The sequence below is a fragment of the Coenobita brevimanus genome, chromosome 94, assembly GCF_032717465.1.
Source record: "Coenobita brevimanus isolate Jiangsu-jjx chromosome 94, ASM3271746v2, whole genome shotgun sequence".
In the NCBI taxonomy this organism is placed as follows: domain Eukaryota; kingdom Metazoa; phylum Arthropoda; class Malacostraca; order Decapoda; family Coenobitidae; genus Coenobita; species Coenobita brevimanus.
This window is the reverse complement of record NC_137047.1, coordinates 21,844,924-21,865,278: the sequence shown is the minus strand read 5'-3', so window position 1 is coordinate 21,865,278 and position 20,355 is coordinate 21,844,924. Positions and strand designations below refer to the sequence as shown.

The 20,355-nt window shown below is 44.9% G+C and overlaps 1 protein-coding gene across 1 annotated transcript in view; it reads right to left on the bottom strand.

Moving 5' to 3' along the window:
* LOC145412852 (pyridine nucleotide-disulfide oxidoreductase domain-containing protein 2-like) overlaps positions 1 to 20,355 on the bottom strand; it is a 276,097-nt gene that overhangs the window by 201,677 nt on the left and 54,065 nt on the right. The window contains exon 7 of the mRNA XM_080282652.1: positions 15,042 to 15,192. Coding sequence (XP_080138778.1) covers positions 15,042 to 15,192 — 151 coding nt within the window. The remainder of the gene's footprint in view (positions 1 to 15,041; positions 15,193 to 20,355) is intronic.

The following is a 20,355-nucleotide window of genomic DNA, read 5'->3' as shown; positions in this document are numbered from 1 at the left end:
CGCCAACATCCATTAAACACCTCAACCTGGTCTCTGTGGTATGTTTCTCCTCATATAATGTGTACTGTACAGTTTTTATTGTTTGTATCTCACAATGCAATGTACAATAGTGATTTGATGTACTGTATTGCAAGTGAAAATGAAAATCTGATGTTACTTTAGGATAACCGGGAACCAATTAGCCTTTTTACCATAAAGACAATGCCCCAACTTTCGCTAATTCCACTTTCGCGCATTATTTTTGGACCCAATTAGGCGTGAAAATTGGTGCCCCACTGTACATACAACACAATCTGGTATACCCACAGGGACAGCTCTTAAGCCTAGGTGTTGGCGTGACATAGACAGGTCCTAGCTAATACATCATCTCCGCGTGACATGTACAGCAGTCCCTAGCTAACTTAGCCCCTATAAGCTAACTTAGCCCCTATAAACATGTCACACAGGTCGAGAATATACCATAGGACACACTGGGGAAATGTGGGGGGGTAAGGGGCTTACTGAGGATATGGAGGGTTTCTCTCTGTGGGGCCAGGCCCGGGGCAGGGAGGAGAGGAGGGGGAGGATCGAGTACTGAGATATTGCTGTGTTACGTGAGTGATACGGGCTCGTCTGTCCTGTCCACAGGGGAGGGGGGGTCTCAACCTGGGGCCGGGGTTATACACTCGGCATGTGATTCACAGGGGCTCGACTCTTCAGCAAGAGGAGGGAAACACTGATGGGAGGGGGAGGCGTGTGCCGTATATGGGGATAGGGGAGAGGAACACAGGAAAATGGTTCACTGGTAGTTCACTGAGAAAGGGGGGGGGCGGGTTCACAACACTGGGAATGTATATAATCCGAGACCTGTCACTCACAGTTCTGACAGAAAGGGGACCAGGGCCCACGGGGGAGAGGGCCTATGCAGGGAGCTCCAGGTGGTGGCCAGGCGTGGGAGCCGGGCTGTCCGGGGAGCTGTGCAGAACAGTGGGGCCCATGGAGTTGCCACAAGTCCGGGAATAAAGGGGCGGTGTCTGGGGTGGCTTTCTTGCCGCATCGGCCCTGCAGGAGGCAGGGCTCTCAGGACTGGGCCCGAAGAGGGCCAGAAGTCAGGCTGTACGCTGTTGGCCCTTGGTCGTTTTTGGGGCCTGGGGGAGGGCCTGGTGGAGGCCCGGCCTAAGGGTCGGCCGGGAGGCGGGTGCTGCCGAGGTAGGGCGGCCCGTACCCCGGTCCAGGGCGGCCGTCAGGGGAGAACTGCGGCCACTTGCGTTGGGGGAGGTCCTTCGGCCTCGGCAAGCACCTGGGGAGGCCTGCTGGCTCCAGGGACCACGGCCTCTGCTGCAGAGGGAGGCTGACAGGGTAGGGCTGTGGCCTCTGATCCTGGCAGAGCCTGTCAGTGTCTGGGGTGGCCCGGGCTGCAGGGACTAGATTCCAGGCCTCATGGGCACCTCGTCTTATCTGGACTTAGGTGGGGAGCCTGTAGGGGTAGAGACTCTAGCCTTCCAAGGAGAGAGCTGGAAAGAGTGGCATCTTGCTCTAACATCAGGGCAGTGGGGTGAGCCAGAGGTGACTCCTTTCGTCAGGCAGCCCCGTTGGGCACTGCCTGTGCTCCAACGTGGATTAGGGGTGCGGGGGCACTCCTGTCATAGGGCTAGGGCCTCCTACCCTGGAGACATTGGGAGGAAGAGGTCGGACATACACTCTTGGCTTTTGCCACAGCTCTGACGAAGCGTTCCCTCCTTCAGTCTAGGCAGAGGAATAGCAACCCTAGAGGCTCCTCCTGAGTCCTCAGTTAGGTGTGGAGCTGATCCAGAAGACTCGGCAACCGAGGGTGTGCCTGAGAACTTGCCACTGCAAGTCACCCCCCGATTCTGGCGAGCGTTCCCTCTGCTGGAGAGTAGTGTACTTTTTCCATACGCTGCCGAGTGGTCTGGCTGCACGGAAGAGGGGCGCCGGGTTGCGAGGAAGCTGCGCCGTTGTTGCCTGGACATCCGCCAAGGTAATTCAGCCCCTCCGTTGTCTCCTTGTGGGGTGGGTGTCACCCCCCCCACTTTCTCCTCCTGGGATGGAGGTGTCGGGCTCATCCCGCCGTGCTGGTATTTCATATATATGCGTTTTTCGTTTTTAAAGGCTCCAACATGCTTGCATGTGTCGGCCTTGGTCACCTAATGGCGGCTCTCCACGCTGCACGATCCATTGCAGCCTCCCTGTTCAATCCCCTAACCCTAAGGTCACACTTAATGACCTCGTCCCATGTCTTTCTCGGTCTACCCCTCATAACCCCACCCCCAATATTAACACTTCTCACCTTCCTCACCCAATTATCATCCCCCATCCTCTCCACATGTCCAAACCACCTCAATCTACCTCTCGTCATCACAACACCAATACACTCCAGTCCCATCCTACCTCTCAACTCTTCCATTGTAAACCCAGCCCCTCCAGGCCTTCAACGCAGGGACGCACTGCACATCCACCTAATCATTGTCATTTCCGTACGTCTGAGCCGGCGAATATCTTCCTACTTCACTGCCCAGGTCTCACTGCCATACAGCATTACACTCCTACCACATGCTGCATACAAAGACCCCTTAGCACGTAGGGAGAGCCCTCTCAATGTCAGGAGAGGCAAGAGCTCCCTGAACTTCTTCCAACCACTTCTCACCCTAGCCACAGAGCTAGCTCCAGCCCCACCTCCAGCACACAACATGTCTCCCAAATAACAAAACTCTTCCACACACTCAAGAGATTCACCAGCAAGTTCAATCCTTTCACGTCTGACAATCTCCACCTGCTCGCCTTGGCACGCCGTACACATAAAATCAGCATTGTCTCGCAGTCTACCTCTGATACCACTACATCTCTTATGCACCCATTTATCATACACACCACACAAGATGGAACTACTTCCCACGCCCTTGTGGCAAACTGCACATGGCCACTCTCCCTCGTCTTTGACAGTACCGCCACCAACCCTAGATATCATCACTTTTGTTTTATCTGCATTTACCCTTAAATCTTTTGTCCCATACCATCTCTCCACTTCCTAAACCTTTCCTCCACCTCCCTTTCATTCTCTGCAATCAACACCAAATCATCAGCATACAACAACTCCCACGGGAGTCTGTTTCTAAAGTCACATGAAAGGGCTTCAAGTACCATAATAAACAATATGGGACTCAAGACTGACCCCTGATGCATAACAACATTCACGGAAAACTCATCACTCAAATCTCCATTCACTCTCACCTGGGTGTGAGCACCCACATACATGGCCATAACCACCCTAACCAGCCACTCCTCCAAGCCAAGCTTTCTCATTGCCCACTTCACCACCTCTCTAGGGACTCTGTCAAAGGCCTTTTCCAAATCAACAAAAACAAAATAAAGATCCCTTCTCCTACCAATATATTTTTCCTGAAGCTGTCGAACAATGAATATGGCATCAATGGTCCCCCTGCCTGGCATAAACCCAAACTGCATCTCATCAATATTCACTCTTTCTCTAATCATACTTTCTAAAACTCTCTCCATTACCTTCATTATCTGATCTAAAAGCTTTATACCTCTATAATTTCCTCTTTCCAGGCCATCACCCTTCCCTTTATACACATTTACAATTACACTCTTCAGCCAATCATCTGGGACAACACACTCATAAATAATCCTATTTATCAGGTCAGTGACTAAACTCACCCCTATATCGCCTGAGGCCTTCAACATTTCGGCAGTCAACCCAGACACACCTGCTGCCTTCCCCACCCTCATCCTGCCTATTGCCTCACTCACAGTAGCAGTATCAATCAAAGGCCATGGGCCAGACACTGGATCTGCTGGCTCCAAACCTTCCCTGTCCCAGTCAAACTCCTCATTCAACAACCGGTTATAATGCTCTCTCCATGCATCTTTAATATCCTCACTGTTCACCACTACCCTTCCTTCATCATTCTTCACACACTGCTCACCTATAATATCCCGATTATCCCTCTTCACCTGACCTGCCACCCTAAATATATTTTTCCTTTCCCCATGATTTAGGTTATCAAGTAACTGTCTCTGTGACTCAGACTTTGCCCTGTATACCTCTCTTCTAGCCCTACGCTTGGCAGCCAAATATTCCTCTTTGCTACCACCCTTCTTCCATTCCCGGAAAAGCCTTCTTTTCTCCTTAATTGCAGCTTCTACACCCTCATCCCACCACCAAGTTACTTTATGTCTTGGTGGTCCTCTTGTCCAGCCGCATGTTACATCAGTAACTCTCAAGAAATTGTTCTTGAGGGCTCTGTACTGTTCATTAACACCTCTGTCTACAGCTCCCTGTTCAGCCACCAGTCTCCTCAACTCGCTATACAATGCATCCCTTACTACCTGGTTTTTCAGCTTCCATATTTTCCTCCTAGGTACATAAGTCCTCTTTTTCATCACTTGTTCTTTAAGCACCATATCACAAATCAATAGTTTGTGCTGCTGCACACACTCCTCACTTCCTATATCTTTAACATCCCTCACTAACCTCCTACCGGACCTCCTAACCAGAAAATAATCTATCTGACTGCTATTTCCCCCAAACTCATACGTAATTAACCTACTGTCTCTTTTCCTAAAATATGTGTTGCACACAATCATGTCCGTTGCCTCCCCAAACTCGAGTATCCTTTCCCCTTCTGCATTCCTTAGACCATACGCACATCCCCCATGCACTCCTTCGTAACCTTGTGCTGCTTCACCTACATGACCATTTAAGTCCCATCCCAAAATCACTATCTCATCATCCCGCATACCACCCACTATACGTATTAAATCATCCCAAAATCTATCTTTCTCTGATTCATGCAATCCTGCCTGTGGAGCATATGCCGATATAATCGCAGCTATCTTTCTTCCCAACAGAATTTTCACTACCAATATCCTATCGCTTACTCTCAAAACATTCATAACATATTCCACCCATTTCTCCGCAACCATCACACCAACACCTCCATATCCATCTGTCCCCCCCTGCCAAAACAACTTATAGCAACAGTCCTTCCCAACAATCTTTCTGGCTGATCCACCCCTGTACCGGACTTCCTGCAAACACGCCACATCCACCCACCTCCTACTGAATGCCTCAACGACTTCCCCTGCTCTTCCCCTCAATGAACCCACATTCCATGAACCCACCCTCATCCCCATGGGTGATTTACTGTCCTCAGGCTTGCTTTGAAACTTATTTTGTTTTGTCATCTTCAGTATTAATAAAGGGGGACAGACACAGCACAGGTTCCACTCACTGCACTATGTCCCAGGTCCAGGCAATGGATCTGGGACCCCTAGCCCACCAGCTTACCAGTGGCTGTGGTAGTGGCCTCGGGGCACCCTGCCAGGACAGCAGCAGGGACACCCTCCAAGCGCGTCTTGGCACTGCAACTATCCCGCCATTATACACCCACTGATAGGGCAGCCTCCTGGGGCGCTACTCCCAGGTTCGGGCCCCTCTCTATTGGGCGGAAGCAGCAGCCTGGGAACCGCAATGCCCTGTACCCTCTAGCACAGGCCCGAGCCCCATCTCGCACTGGACCCAAGATCTATGCTGGCGGAACCCCTGCCACGCCTCCCCCCAGAAGTCCGCCACTAGGTAGCGGGGGCAAAGTTTTCTGGCCGCATGCCCTTGCTGGCGCCAACCCCTGTAACGTAGTGGGACACGTTGTGTGAAATGTAAAGTGCATGTGGTGTAGTGTATAGATAGTTAGAGGAAATGTTTGGGAGAGTATGCTGGTCTGCTCTCCATGTTACTGTCACACTGAAAAGGTCAGCAAAGGGGGATGGTTAGATAGCTAGTGAAACAGGAGCTCCAGCTCTCCCTATCACCAGCATTCCCATTCCCCTCGGGAGTACTACCCTGTTCGGCCCGTGCTACGGCCTCCTCCTTTATATATATATATATATATATGTGTGGTAGGTGGGGGCGCTCACCATCCGTTCACTCGATGTAGTGCTGCTCTCAGGTGTCTGCCCTTTCCTCTCTTCCATCCTTCTTTCCTTCCATCCTCTTCTGTCGTTCTTTCCTTCATTCTTTCCTTGTCCTTCTGCCTACAGGTGACTTTACACTCCCTCTTCTGTCTTTCTTTCCTTCATTCTTTCCTTTTCCTTCTGCCTGTGGGTGACTCTACACTGAGTGACAAGCCAAATGGTTTCCTGTACACCAGGAAACCATTTACTATGCTGGGTGGTAACCATATAACCAAATTTGGCACCTGGTGGTTTAGTGGGTAATTATTGCGCTCCAGTCGGATTGAGCCAGTGAAGGTTTGTATCCAAGAGATGGTTGGCGTTGATTGCTCATGTAATGCCACTCAGGGATGAGTGAGGCTGGCCACTCTCATCTTAAATGTCGAGACCAATTGCCTAGCCCCGGGCTCCTACGCTCCTCATGGGGCAATGTAGGATTGGATGATGGATGGATGGATGGATATATATATATATATATATATATATATATATATATATATAGATAAATAGATAGACAGATATACATATACTGATGCAGTATTGCATTTAACTGCTTATATAAGATGGATCCTGTCCAGAACCTATGAACTGTGTGCCTCTCATGCCCATGTGATCTTTTACTGTGAATACAGAGCTATATTCCCTTGATGAAGGTGGTCTGTACTTCTGGTCTATCTCTAGCTTGCTACGGTTACCTATCTATCTATAGCCAAACCTTGACATAATGGACTTCAATAGACTGGAATTTGCTTTTATTGGAATTGAGGAGCCACCAGACTAATTTCTTATATACTGGAAAAAGTCCGATAACGCCGGAAGCAGTCTGGACTGCCTTTTTTTTTTTATATGCAAGAAAGAAGGAACCAAAGGCCAGAAGCCTTAGGTTCATAAACATGCCTCATTATAAGCCCATTTGATAGCTGATTTAGCTTTCAGTCCACAAAAAACATTAGCTGTACCTTGGCAGATTTTTTTTTTTTCTTTTTCTTTTTTTCGCAAGGAAGAAGGAACCAACGGTCAGGAGCCCACAAGATTGTTCTCTCAAAGAAAAAACAAAACCAAGATAACAGCCAAATTCAAGATCCGCTCATGCCTTTTAATTTTATTTATTTATTGCATTGTCCTATTTCTCTCATTTGAGGCACACACTTAGGAATAAACAAAAAGCTGGCTTTAGCACTTTGTTTATCTTCCATTCCATTGAAAACATCAGCTGTATTATGGCTAACCTAAATTGGGGATCTCATCAAGAGGAATCATGGCATCAGTTTTATTAATTTCATTTGAAATTCATTGCCAACCCTTTGACTGCTGCAATATCTCAGACAGTTCTCTGTTATTAGTTTAAAGAAATTCCTACATGCACTAGAGCACCAGGTGATCACATTGTTGCAATACCCCAGTCAGTGTGATGGCGTGCATGAGTTCAGATCTGAAAAGGTGACAGTCATATCATCTAGGGAAGTTGGTTGATTACCATTAATGTACTGTACTGTGGTGACAGTCATATCATCTAGGGAAGTTGGTTGATTACCATTAATATACTTTACTGTGGTGACAGTCATATCATCTAGGGAAGTTGGTTGATTACCATTAATGTACTGTACTGTGGTGACAGTCATATCATCTAGGGAAGTTGGTTGATTACCATTAATGTACTGTACTGTGGTGACAGTCATGTCATCTAGGGAAGTTGGTTGATTACCATTAATGTACTGTATTGTGGTAGCTTAACTGTTGGCCGCACCTCAAAAGAGGTAATATGGGATTGGCTTCTCTCTTATTCCTTTATATCACCAAAATCAGGGGTAAAAAAGGATTTGGTGACTCGTTGATACACAGACCAATGACAGAATATGTTACATAAGAAACAGTAGTTTTTCAAGCCATTGGTTTTCATTTGTAAAGGCACCAACACGCTTGCATGTGTTGGCCTTAGTCACCAAATGGTGGCTATCCATTTCCTACATCTGTAACAGCCTCTATTTAGTCCCAGTGTGACCTCATCCCAGGTCATTTTTGGTCTGTCTCTTGCAACCCTACCCTCAACGTTCACACCTCTTCCTCTCTGAATCCAGTTATCATTCTCCTTACTCTTCACATGTCCAGACCATCTCAGTCAACCCCTTCTCATTGCAGTACTAATGCACTGAAGTCCCATCCTTTTCTTATCTATCAATTTGCAATCCTAGCCTCCCTGGTCTGTCATTCAAAGACACACCAAACATCCATCTAATCATTATCATCTCTATACATTTGAGCCAACAAATATCCTTTCTTTTACTGCCCATGTCACTACTGGACATTACACTCCTAACATGGTGCATATAAGGACCCCAAAGCGTGTAGCGAGAGTGCTCTGAATGTCCGGAGAGGCAACAGTTCCCTTAACTTCCAACCACTCCTTATCGTAGACAAAGAGTTAGTTCCAGCCCCACTTCTAGTACACATTATATCCCACAAATAAAGTCTGTCCATACATTCAAGAGACTCTCCAGGAAGGTCAATCCTTTCTCACATCTCAATGTCTACATGCTCTCTCCTGCACACCACACACATGAAATCTGCATTTTTTTTGCAGTCTACCAGCAATACCACTAGATCTCTATGCACCTTTTTATCACAAACAGTCCATAGGGTGGAGCTGCATCCCAAACACACATGGCAAACTGAATATGGCCACACTCCCTCTGCTTTTGACCACTGCCACCAGCCTAGACACCATCACCTGCTTTATCCACGTTTATGCTGAAACCCCTGCACCCAATTCCATCTCTCCACTTCCTAAATCTTTCCTCCACCTCCATTCTAGTCTCCACAGCCAACACCAAGTCATCAGTAGACAACACATCCAAAGCGTCCAGTTCTGTAGTCATGTGATAGAGCTCTAAACACCATGAAAATCAATAAGGGCTTAAAACTGGTCCCTGGTGCATGCCAACATTCTCAGAGAAATCACCCAAACTTTTTTTTATTTTTTTATGCAAGGAAGAAGGACCCAAAGGCCAGGGGTCCGCAAATCATTCCCTCCAAGAAAAAACAAAAACAATACAAAAGAGAGACAAATTCAAGATCTGTTCATTTCGAGATGCCTGGACACACTGTGTTTAAAAGACAGGAGATCAGAGGAAGTAGGAAATACAGACGGAGGGAGATAGTTCCAGAGCTGACCTGTTGCATAAATGATGGACTGGGAGTAACAGTTAATTCTTGCATTAGAGAGCTGGACAGAAAAGGGATGAGAGTTTGTTGCTAGACGGGTGCTACGCACCCATTGTAGAGGTGGAGGGATGCAAGCAGACAGTCCAGAGGAGCAGTGACCATTGAAGTAGCAACAGAAAAGGGATAAAGATGTAATAGTGTGGCAAAGAGACAGAGGCTGAACGGAGCCAGTAAGAGGAGGAGAGTTAATGAGACGAAAAGCCTTTGACTCTACCCTATTGAGAAGAGCTGTATGTGGGGAGCCTCCCCACACACGAGAGTTGTTCTCTATACAGGGGCGAATAAAACCCGTGTATAAAGTCAACAACTGTGCAGGGGTAAAGAAGGTACGGAGTCGGCTTAGCACAACTAATCTCTTGGAAGCAGATTTTACAAGAGATGTAATATGATCTTTCCAAGATAAGTCCTGAGAGAATAAAACCCCAGGTATATTTGAAGATGGTGCAGGATTAAGCTGGATATTATTAAACATTAGTGGGTACTCCTATGGAAGATTTTGTTTGGTTGATAGGTGTAAGAACTGAGTCTCTGATGCATTAAAAACAAGATTATTTTTACCCCAGTCAGAGATATGAGCCAAGTCTGACATTAGGTGTGCCATATCCTCATCCCTTATTTGTTGAAGCAACTGCTGAGATGGACATTGTGAGAACCAAATGGAAAGGTGAAAGGGTGAAGGGTGGAATCATCAGCGTATAAGTGGATAGGGTTAGATCTACAGCTTAGGTCACTGATGAATAAAAGGAAGAGGGTTGGTGATAGTACAGAGTCTTGAGGAACATCAATGTTGATAGATCTAGGAGAAGAACGATGGCTGTTTACAACAGCAGCTACAGAACGACCAGAAAGGAAGGTACAGATGAAAGCACAGAGAGAAGGATAGAAACCGCAAGGGGGCAGTTTAGAAATTAAAGAGGATGAAAAGGAGTCTGAAAGGTAGGTGAGAAGATCGCCAGTGGAGTGTCCCTGACGGAACCCATACTGACGATCAGAAAGAAGGTTGTGATAAGAAAGATGCTTTAAAATTTTGCTGTTAAGAACAGACTTGAAAACTTTTGAGCCACAGGATGTTACAACACGATTCCAGACAGAAATGGAAAAGATGTGATTCAGGGGTGGGTTGGCTCTGGTACCTTTTATAGGCCCTCTCCTTGTTGTGAAAAGCATTAAAACAAAAGTGATTAAAACAAGGCATTCTTGCATTAGTCAAAGGAGAGGAGAAGGGAATATATGCTTCCATACTGAGAGAATAACCTCTGTAATGCACAGAGCACACTCAGATGGCTCCCGGCCATGGAAGCAATAATCATTCTGGGGATAATCAAAGAAGTTCTGCCTGAGGGCCTCCCAATCAGCAGCTCCAAAGTGCCACAATTGACATTTCTTCAGAGGGTCCACAGACCATACTGGAACGACAGGACAAGTTAAGACAATACGGTTGTGATCAGAGGAGCCCAACAGAGAGAAATGATTAACAGTGTAAGAAGAAGGATTAATTGTAAGGAAGAGGTCAAGTATGTTGGAACTCTCTCGAAGGCAGTCAGCGACACGGGCAGGGTACTGTACAAGCTGCTCTAGGTCATTAAGGATAGAAAAGATGTAGGCTTGTTCACCAGGTGGATCAGTGAAAGGCAAGGAGAGCCAAAGGTGGTGGTAAACATTGAAATCTCCTAGAACAGAGATTTCAAAGAAAGGAGAAATGGATGGGATGGGTTCCATCGTAGAAGTAAGATACTCGAAGAATTTTTTATACTAAGTAGTATTAGGGGATAAGTAAACAGCACAGATATATTTAGTCAGAGAATGACAGGACAGCCAAAGCCAGACGGTAGAGAATTTAGATGAATCAAGCTCAGGAACACGAGAGCAAGGTAAGTCATTGTGTACCTATACACAACAGCCATCTTTGGCTTTGAAATGAGTATAGAGAAAGTTGGAGGATTCAGAGAAGAGTTTGTTGTCAGTTGCCTGGGACAGCTGAGTCCCAGTTAAGAAGAGAAGGTGAGGTTTAGAGGAGGAGAGGAGGTGCTCAACAGAGAGAAAGTTAGAGGAAAGGCTGGGAATCTTGCAGAAATGAGGAAGAAGTTAGTCCGTCAGTGGTTCCAGGCATCTCGCTGGGTCGTCACCTGGAGAGAGGTGGATGGTGGGGGCATTTATGATCCCCCCCCCCTCTCCCTTGGGACTCCAAGGCTTGGTTAAAAGATGCCATTTTTTCAAAATTTTGAATAGGAACTGTAGTGTGTAATGTGCATGTAGTTTGGAGTTAGAGAAATTTGTATTGGAGACTATGCTGGCCTACTCTCTGTTACTGAAACACTGAAAAAGTACAGCAAAGGGGGATGGTCAGGAACTAGTCCCCAGGGCTGATGAAATGGGAGCTCCAGCTCTCCCTGTCATCAGCTTTCCATCCACCTTGGGAGTACTGCCCTGTTTGACTGGTGCTACAGTCTACTCCCTGACCACTTCAGCTATGTTTACCACAATAAGGTAAATTAAAGACATGTTTATCAGTGTACTGTACAGTAGTATTATAATATTATATCCATCCATCATCCACTCCTATGTTGCCCCAAGAGAAGCATAGGGGCCTGGGGCAACGCAAATTGGTCCTGACATTTAAGATGAGAGAGACTAGCCTCACTCATTCCTGTGTGTCATTACATGAGAAATAAACCCCAACCACCCTTTGGATATAAACTTACATGGGTTCAGTTTGACTGGAGCTCCTTAATTACCCACTAAACCACCAGGTGCCATAATTTGGTTATATTGTTATCACCCAGTGTAGGAAATAGTTTCCTGGTGTACAGGAAACCATTCATGGCTTGTCACTCAGTGTAATGTCGCCCATAAGAAGATGGAAGAGGAAAGAATGAAAGAAAGAAAGACAGAAGGGGGGCTGTAAAGTCACCCATGGGCATAAGGAAGAGGAAAGAACAACGGAAAGAAAGACAGAAGAGGATGTAAGGAAGAAGGGAAAGGACAGACACCTGAGAGCAGCACTACATCAAGTGAGTGGATGGTGAGCACCCCCATTTATATATTATACCACTTGAATATTGTAGTGAATGTATAATTCGGTACAGTACATTCACTACAATATTCATCCATCCATCGTCCAATCCTATGTTGCCCCGTGAGGAGCGTAGGAACCCGGGGCTAGGCAAGTTGGTCCTGGCATTTAAGATGAGAGTGACTAGCCTCACTCATCCCTGAGTGGCATTATGTGAGCAATAAACCCCAACCACCCCTTGGATGTAAACCTTCACCGGCTCAGTCCGATTGGAGTGCTGTTATTACCCACTAAACCACCAGGTGTCAAAATTTGGTTATATGGTTACCACCCAGCGTAGTAAATGGTTTCCTGGTGCACAGGAAACCATTTGGCTTGTCTGTACACCAGGAATTCAAATGGTATAATATGTATATGGTGGTGTGCTGCTCTCGGATGTCTGACCTTTCCCCTCTTTCGAATATTGTAGTGAATGTATAATACAGTATAGTACTGCAATGGTGGTGAAAACAGTTTAAAAGCCATTGGTACTATCTGGACTAATGTCTGATATATCAGAAAAAGTCAGGGTTAGCAGAGGAAAGTCCGGATGCAGCTTATATCGGAATTTCACTTTTTTCTGAATGGCTTGGGCCCGAATTAGTCCGTTATAGTGAGGTTTTACTGTATTCTGAAAACTGTCTACTTTATGTCTAATATGTCCTAAGGTTGCGAATTTCTGCGCAACACTACCTGCTTGTTTCAAAACATACAAATTTGTTCAAGAACCACATTGTATATTTAGGTCAATTAAAAATTCTACTGAAATCAATAGCTCTTGCAACCAACCCAATCATCTCAATCATCCACATTTTCATCCAATGAGTATTATACTTACGTTACTTCATCGCAACAAGATATGCCTTCCTTATGATTTTATCGGCTGATACTTCGTACCATCTCCCCAGTCACTATTTCCTCATCTATCATTTCCCCATTCATTACTACAAGCGGAAGGTAAAGCTGGGTCCACCCTAAGCATTATACCAGCTGTGATGGCACAAAATCTCAACATCAGGTGGGTGCCAAGCACAATGTGAGAGAAAACTTTGAGTCATAAATGTGGCTGTCAATAAAACATCCATGTGATGTGCACTGTTAACTTGGTGATAAAATCACTAAGCGTGAAAAACAATTGACCTCTTCACAAAGCCATCATAAGTTGAATATAGCCAAGTCCAAGGATTCATCACAGTTACTAAAGCATGGTCTAGACTCTAGAGACAGCCAATTGTGATTGTATTTAATAATGTATGAGGTTTGTTCAGAAAGCATCCGAACTTAGGCTTTAAAAAATTAAACAGCTAACCTGTTGAGTTAGGACACTAATCCCCTTCAAAGTTTGCCTCTTTTGACCTGACACACTTAGCCCAGCACTCTTTCCACTGCCTGAAACATTTTTCTAAGTTGGTTTTCAGAATCTCTTGCTGGTGCTTTGTCACATTAGTCACGATCTCTTCTCTGAGATGAATGTTGCTCAAGGCATACTAGTGTGCAAATTGCGAACCAGACTTCCTGTAGACTGTTATCGCTTGTGGTGAGACTTGGGTGTATGGGTAAGACCCAGAAACCAAAGCACAGTTGTCCCAATGGATGCATGCACAGTCACCTCAGCCAAAAGCAGCATAACAGGTCCACAGCAAGGTAAAATGCATTGTCATGTTGACAGCTTTTCTCGATTACAGGTACTGTGGCATTGTGCATCACAAATACACACCAGAAGGTCAGAGAATCAACTAACATTACTACCCTGACATTATCCATCATCTCCCTGATGCAGTTCGGCCCAGAGACTAGACCTTTGGAGAGTGGCAAGTTGGAAGCAGCGCCATGACAACGCCCCTGGCCATTCTTCTCAACTGATTCAGGAATTTTGGGCCAAGCACAACATCCTGCAGGTCTGGCAGGCTCCCTGCTCACCAGACATGGCTCCGTGTGACTACTGGTTATTCCCCAAGCTCAAAACTGCTGAAAGGTTTCCGATCTACGATGAGAAATGAGATCAAGACGAATGTGATGAGGCACCTGCAGGATACTGAAAACCGACTGAAAAATGTTTCAGGCACTGTAATGAATGCTGGGCTATGTGTGTCAAGTCAGAAGGGGCCTACTTTGAGATGGATTAGTGTCCTAGCTCAACAAGTTAGCTATTTATTTTTTTAGAGCTTAGGGTCGGATACTTTCTGAAGAGACACTGTACTTTTCCATGAAGCTGAGATATGAAAGCCACAAATTCTGATGGAAATAGCTACTGTATGTATCACACTAAATTGAGGTATACCAGAGTTTAAAGTATGTTCAATTTAAAATGCCTGCTTTCAAAACAATGCATTTCGGAGGTCTGAATTAACACAGTAATCAAGATGATTTAAGAGACTCTGTTTGGCAGCCAATTTATTGGTTATAAATATCATTCAGGGGGAGGGTTGAAGTCAGATTTTCATATTTCACAGAAGTATAGTGACAGTAAGAAAATCTAATGCAACAGAGCAGTGACCAAAATGAGACTGGATAAAGTCAAGATGAGAAGAGCACAGGTCTTCAGACAAAAAGCTTGTTATACATAGTTTATTCGCTTCTGACAAAGCCAGGATTCCAGGGGCTTGAATGATGGGTAAATGGAAAAGTGAACCATTGAACTGGGCAAACTTGGGCTGTTGCTACTCCTCACCCCACCCAAGGGTGGGAAAGGAGGTCCAGATGACGATGATGATGACGATGACAATGACGGTGATGATACTGCTGATGATGAATTATTCACTTTTGTATATTAACTAACTGTAATCTTAACACATACCAGCTTTTACTAGTGGAACTACTGAAGGAATCTGCCTGAATTTCCCACTAAGGCTTGAAGTGAACTTGTTTGCATCAGGGGGTGCTTGGTCAAGCAGAGGAGCCAATGCTTCTCCAAATTTATAAAGCAGTGATTCCAGTACGGGCAGCACCTGTGAAACCAGTTATTATTTACTATATGTTTATGACTCCTACCTCAGAATAATGCCAAACTATTAAGTATTATGCTGTACTATGTATACAGTACAGGACTGTCCACGTATTATGCATCCCAATTCTTATGTATTGCAGGAATGACTATGTCAATGTGTAATGTTTTGCTTCCCATATCCCTTTTCATACGTTACAGTTCCTACTCAATGCATGCATTAATCAGTAGACCATCCCTACAACACAGAATTACTGAGATACATCACATATGTATATATATATATAATTGTGGTGGGTGGGGGCACTCACCATCCACTCACTTGATGTAGTGCTGCTCTCGGGTTTCTGCCCTTTCCTCTCTTCCATCCTTCTTTCCATCCATCCTCTTCTGTCTTTCTTTCCTTCATTCTTTTCTCTTTCTTCTGCCTGCGGGTGACTTTACACTCCCTCTTCTGTCTTTCTTTCCTTCATTCTTTCCTCTTCCTTCTGCCTGCGGGTGACTCTACACTGAGTGACAAGCCAAATGGTTTCCTGTACACCAAGAAACCATTTACTATGCTGGGTGGTAACCATATAACCAAATTTTGGCTCCTGGTGGTTTAGTGAGTAATAGAGGTGCTCCAATCGGATTAAGCCAGTGAAGGTTTATATCCAAGGGATGGTTGGGGTTTATTGCTCACATAATGCCACTCAGGGATGAATGAGACTGGTCACTCTCAACTTAAATGCCAGGACCAACTTTCCTAGCCCCGGGCTCCTACCTCCTCATGGGGCAACGTAGGATTAGATGATGGATGGATGGATATATATATATATATATATATATACACAATGTATATGAACTACCTCAAAAAGGGTACCATACTTCACATAAATCAAATGAGTTCCACTGCATAAAGTATGCAACGCTATGCTCAGAGTAGGTAAACACTCCATGCTATTTGTGCCCTCTGCTGCATACAATGGAAATGAGCCTTCCTGATGCCTTGGGCTAAAAGAAGTTGTGACCCCTGCCTGGGAACAAAACCTCCTTATCCTGCTTTGCATCCTGCTAGGAGGACCCCTGTCCAGCCTGGCAGGAAGACATCTCCTGCATGGGGGCAGCTGCTCCCTGTTACTCTTTATATTACGGGAAACCACTCTCTGGCAGTCATTTCCTTATTTCTCACATTAGTGTGAGACTTTGAGAGAAATCCTCGGCCCCGTACAAAATACACATGCTCAGTTTGCTCTCAACATATCATGTGCGCAAGAAAAACATTTGGATCTGTTTAAAGCATTTCCTGCAGAGAATGGATCCACATCACATGTACTACACCAACAACTACCAGACAACACCACAGCACACTGGTGTATGACAGGTGTATTGCATCCACAAACACTCCTCCTGTCACACCAAACACAACTCCCCCCACTCCCCCCCACTCACATGACCACAGAAATCACAACTCAATTCCCAAGCACAAGCACTACACCCACAACACAGACACACACTTGATGCACACCCAGAAAAAAACAAATCTTCATGACCATGATGTACACACAGGACTCCTACAGGAAACAGAACTCACATGCATACCCAATAGACCATTGGTGCAGCCATGGACTGGGCACAGGAGGCATATACCCACCCTTTTGTAGCTTCTCACAATGCCAATAGGAGATTGTATATGCCTGTATACTAACCAGAAAATATATTAACTATATATTTATATACCCAGCACATCCACTGTATAACAAATACCATATATCTATTAATTATATATATTGTAAACCCTCAATTATCCGTTGTAGTTCAGCCAAGCCCTATGCCGAATAACATGAAACACCGGATACTGCATATCCGGTTCAACATTCGACACTGAGCTAAATATTGTAATTCTATCTGTCTCAGCCCTACCCTAAAAACTTTACCATGAGTAAAAGATGAAAACTACGTACTGTATATAAAAACAATACACTAATGATACAGTACAGTAATACAGTACCGTACATAGTGCATTACCATATGTACTCACCAAGTGCTGGCATCGATGAGGAGAAACAGCACTGGGAACTTGCACTTGTTAACCGTACAGTATACAACAGAACACAGGGGTAGTTTAACAATCACAACTGAGCATTAGGACATGAGCACTGACAGGCCACTGGCTTTACAGTACAATACAGTGTAGGAGATTGAACACAGGACACCAAAGAGTTAGTCAAGGCACCAGGGTTTTGCGACCACATAATCAGCAGCGCGGAACATACAGGCATGACTTGACTCTACAACATCACCAGGCGAGAATGTGGGTGAGCAGAATTCTTGGTGCACTGGATGAGCTACGCCCACAACGGATTCTCATAGGTTGGCACATAGCGGGCTTTTCCACTGGCTCACGAGCTTCGCTGGTCGGCTACCACTTACGAGCCGGTTAAGACACCTCAACATGGGACATTGCACTGGACCACTGGTTACATTCTGTTTCGGTGCTGGATGTTGCATAATTTAGCAGGATAAGGCTTTTATAGAGCCAAGACAGATGTGCTGGATACTGCATTAGGCTGGCTATTGCACTGATGGATAACTGAGAGTTTATATTATAGAATGTGTGTGTGTGTGTGTGTGTGTGTGTGTGTGTGCGTATATATATATATATATATATATATATACCTAGGCTGCTTCCCCCAAGGAAAGGGAGGTAGCCGAGACAGGACGACACACTCCCCATTTACTCATCCATTCAAACACATTCATTCGCATCTTAGCCCCAAAGGGGAGAACGGACAGATCCTCAACGCACCACACCACACCAGGGTCAATTGCGCAATGAAATCAGTGACATCCGCAGCAGGGCCCGACAGCAGAACTGGTTTACCCCTGCCACATCATAACGGACCCATCCCCTTACCCGCACCTGACCTGACTAGCTGATCAGATCAAATGCGGGAGAACATCCCCTCAGGGCTGCGTCATCACTTATTCATTCACAATTTCTCTCCATTTATTTCTGTCACGCACAGCCACTCTTCCTTGCTCAACAGACATCCCTCTAGCATCCAGCGCTCTCTTCACACTGTCCATCCATCCTATTCATGGTCTTCCTCTCAGCCTTACACCTCTCACATCAGATCTAGTTATCTTTTTCACCAATCGCTCATTATCCATTCTCTCCATATGCCCAAACCATCGCAACACCCTCTGATCAACTCTACCAGCCATCTCCCGAACAACTCCAGTTCTATATATATCTATATATATATATATATATATATATATATATATATATATATATATATATATATATATAGATATAGTAGGGTCCCCATTTCTGTGTGTTCAGTCTATGCGTTTCTCCATTTATGTGAGCGGCAAAATATTCATTCAATAATTATCAGTTTATGCAAAATTAACTCATTCCATGCGGCTCACTACACATAAGGGCCTAAATTCAGGGAGAAACACAATTATGTGTTTACAAGTGCAAGCCTCCCTGTGCTGTTTCTCCCTATCGATGCCAGCACTTGGTGAGTACATATGGTAATGCACTATGTACAGTACTGTATTACTGCACTCCATCATTTTAAGCGAGGTTGTGTTGGCCTGGCTGGTGCCAGGCTGAGAGAGAGAGAGAGAGAGAGAGAGAGAGAGAGAGAGAGAAAAGGAAAGTTCACCGAAGATCATAAAATTTTATACTTTATTCTCTACCAATATTTTCATGGAATATCTATTTTAAGGTAAAAGTAATCGAAAATAATCAATTACTAATCGATTATTGACCACAAAAGTAATCAAAATAATCGATTACCAGAAAAAGTGAGCATCGCCCATCACTAGTGGATGAGTGGAGTTGTCGTTAGCTGGATGCAAGTAGCTACTGCGCTGCTTGTGAGTCAGTTTCAGAGTTGGGCAGTATTCTGCTGCTCCCACCATTTGAACATAGTGATCAGTCTGCCCCTGGCTTGCCCTCCACTGACCTCGTGCTTGTTTGCCGGTCACACAATTTCGCTTATTTTCACACAGTCTGAGTTGCATATCATTTGGCTGCTATTATGCCACTAAGTTGAGGAGAGAAACGTAAGAGTATCACTCTAGAGATGAAGAGAGGTGTTCTGGGGCAGTGTTAGGTGATAGCAATAGTGAGGAGGATGGGCAGTAACCTTGCCCACAGCAACGGAATCCCACCCTCCCCTGAAACTCGGCAGAATTACGGTAAACAACCATTTGTACATTGTTCTTTGTTTATTACTGTACCTTAGTTTGAATAAGTATCATTATTCTTTATAATGGAGGAGATTAATGTCCATGGGAGTGTGAATATAATAGGTAATCATAAGTCTAACCCCTAAAGTGGGGATCGTCTGTTCACCAAATTCCATTTTCGTCTGTTCACCAAATTCCATTTTTCCCATAAGGCTTGCGCTTCCATTTATGCGTGCTTGTTTATCCACCAAACTGTCGCATAAATGGGGGCCCTACTGTATATATATATATATATATATATATATATTTATGTATATATATACAGTAATCCCTCCAATATCCGATGTAATAGAGCCAAAGGCATGTCCGGATAGTGATCCTGTCCGGACATTGGGCCCCAGCCTCCTGGACTTGTACTTATGGACCCTAACTCAGAAAAACACCTATACAACTCCCTCTGGACATGCATTGCACCTATTTCAGGCCCAAATCACACCAATAAGGGACATAAAAGGCTGAAATAAATGCAAAAGAACCATAAAATGAGGTTTTAGAGGTGAGCTTATACAATATTAAACATTCTGGGTACTTACAAGTCCCTGGCTCCTGGACTGGTTTGAACCGCCAGTTTGCAGTCCACAGTTAATCCTCTGCACTCTAAATTCTAATTTCTTAACACTGCACAACACTGTAAATTCCCGTGTGTTCTAGTGGCAAGGTATTGCAGTTTATTCACTGTTTATTCACAAAAAACAAGCACCTGTGGCTTGCACTGCTATAAGCATCTGCTCTCGATCGGAGTTTGGCTGTGACTGTTGATGATGGCGGGGTAATAGAGTTGCCAGATCGCAACGGCCACATTACCAGTCTCCTCAACTTTCATTACCAAATTTAACTTTTCATTACCAAATTCGTAAAGCTAGCATTTATTCTTCACTAATTATATATACAAGTGGAAATACATGTAATCACTCTCCTT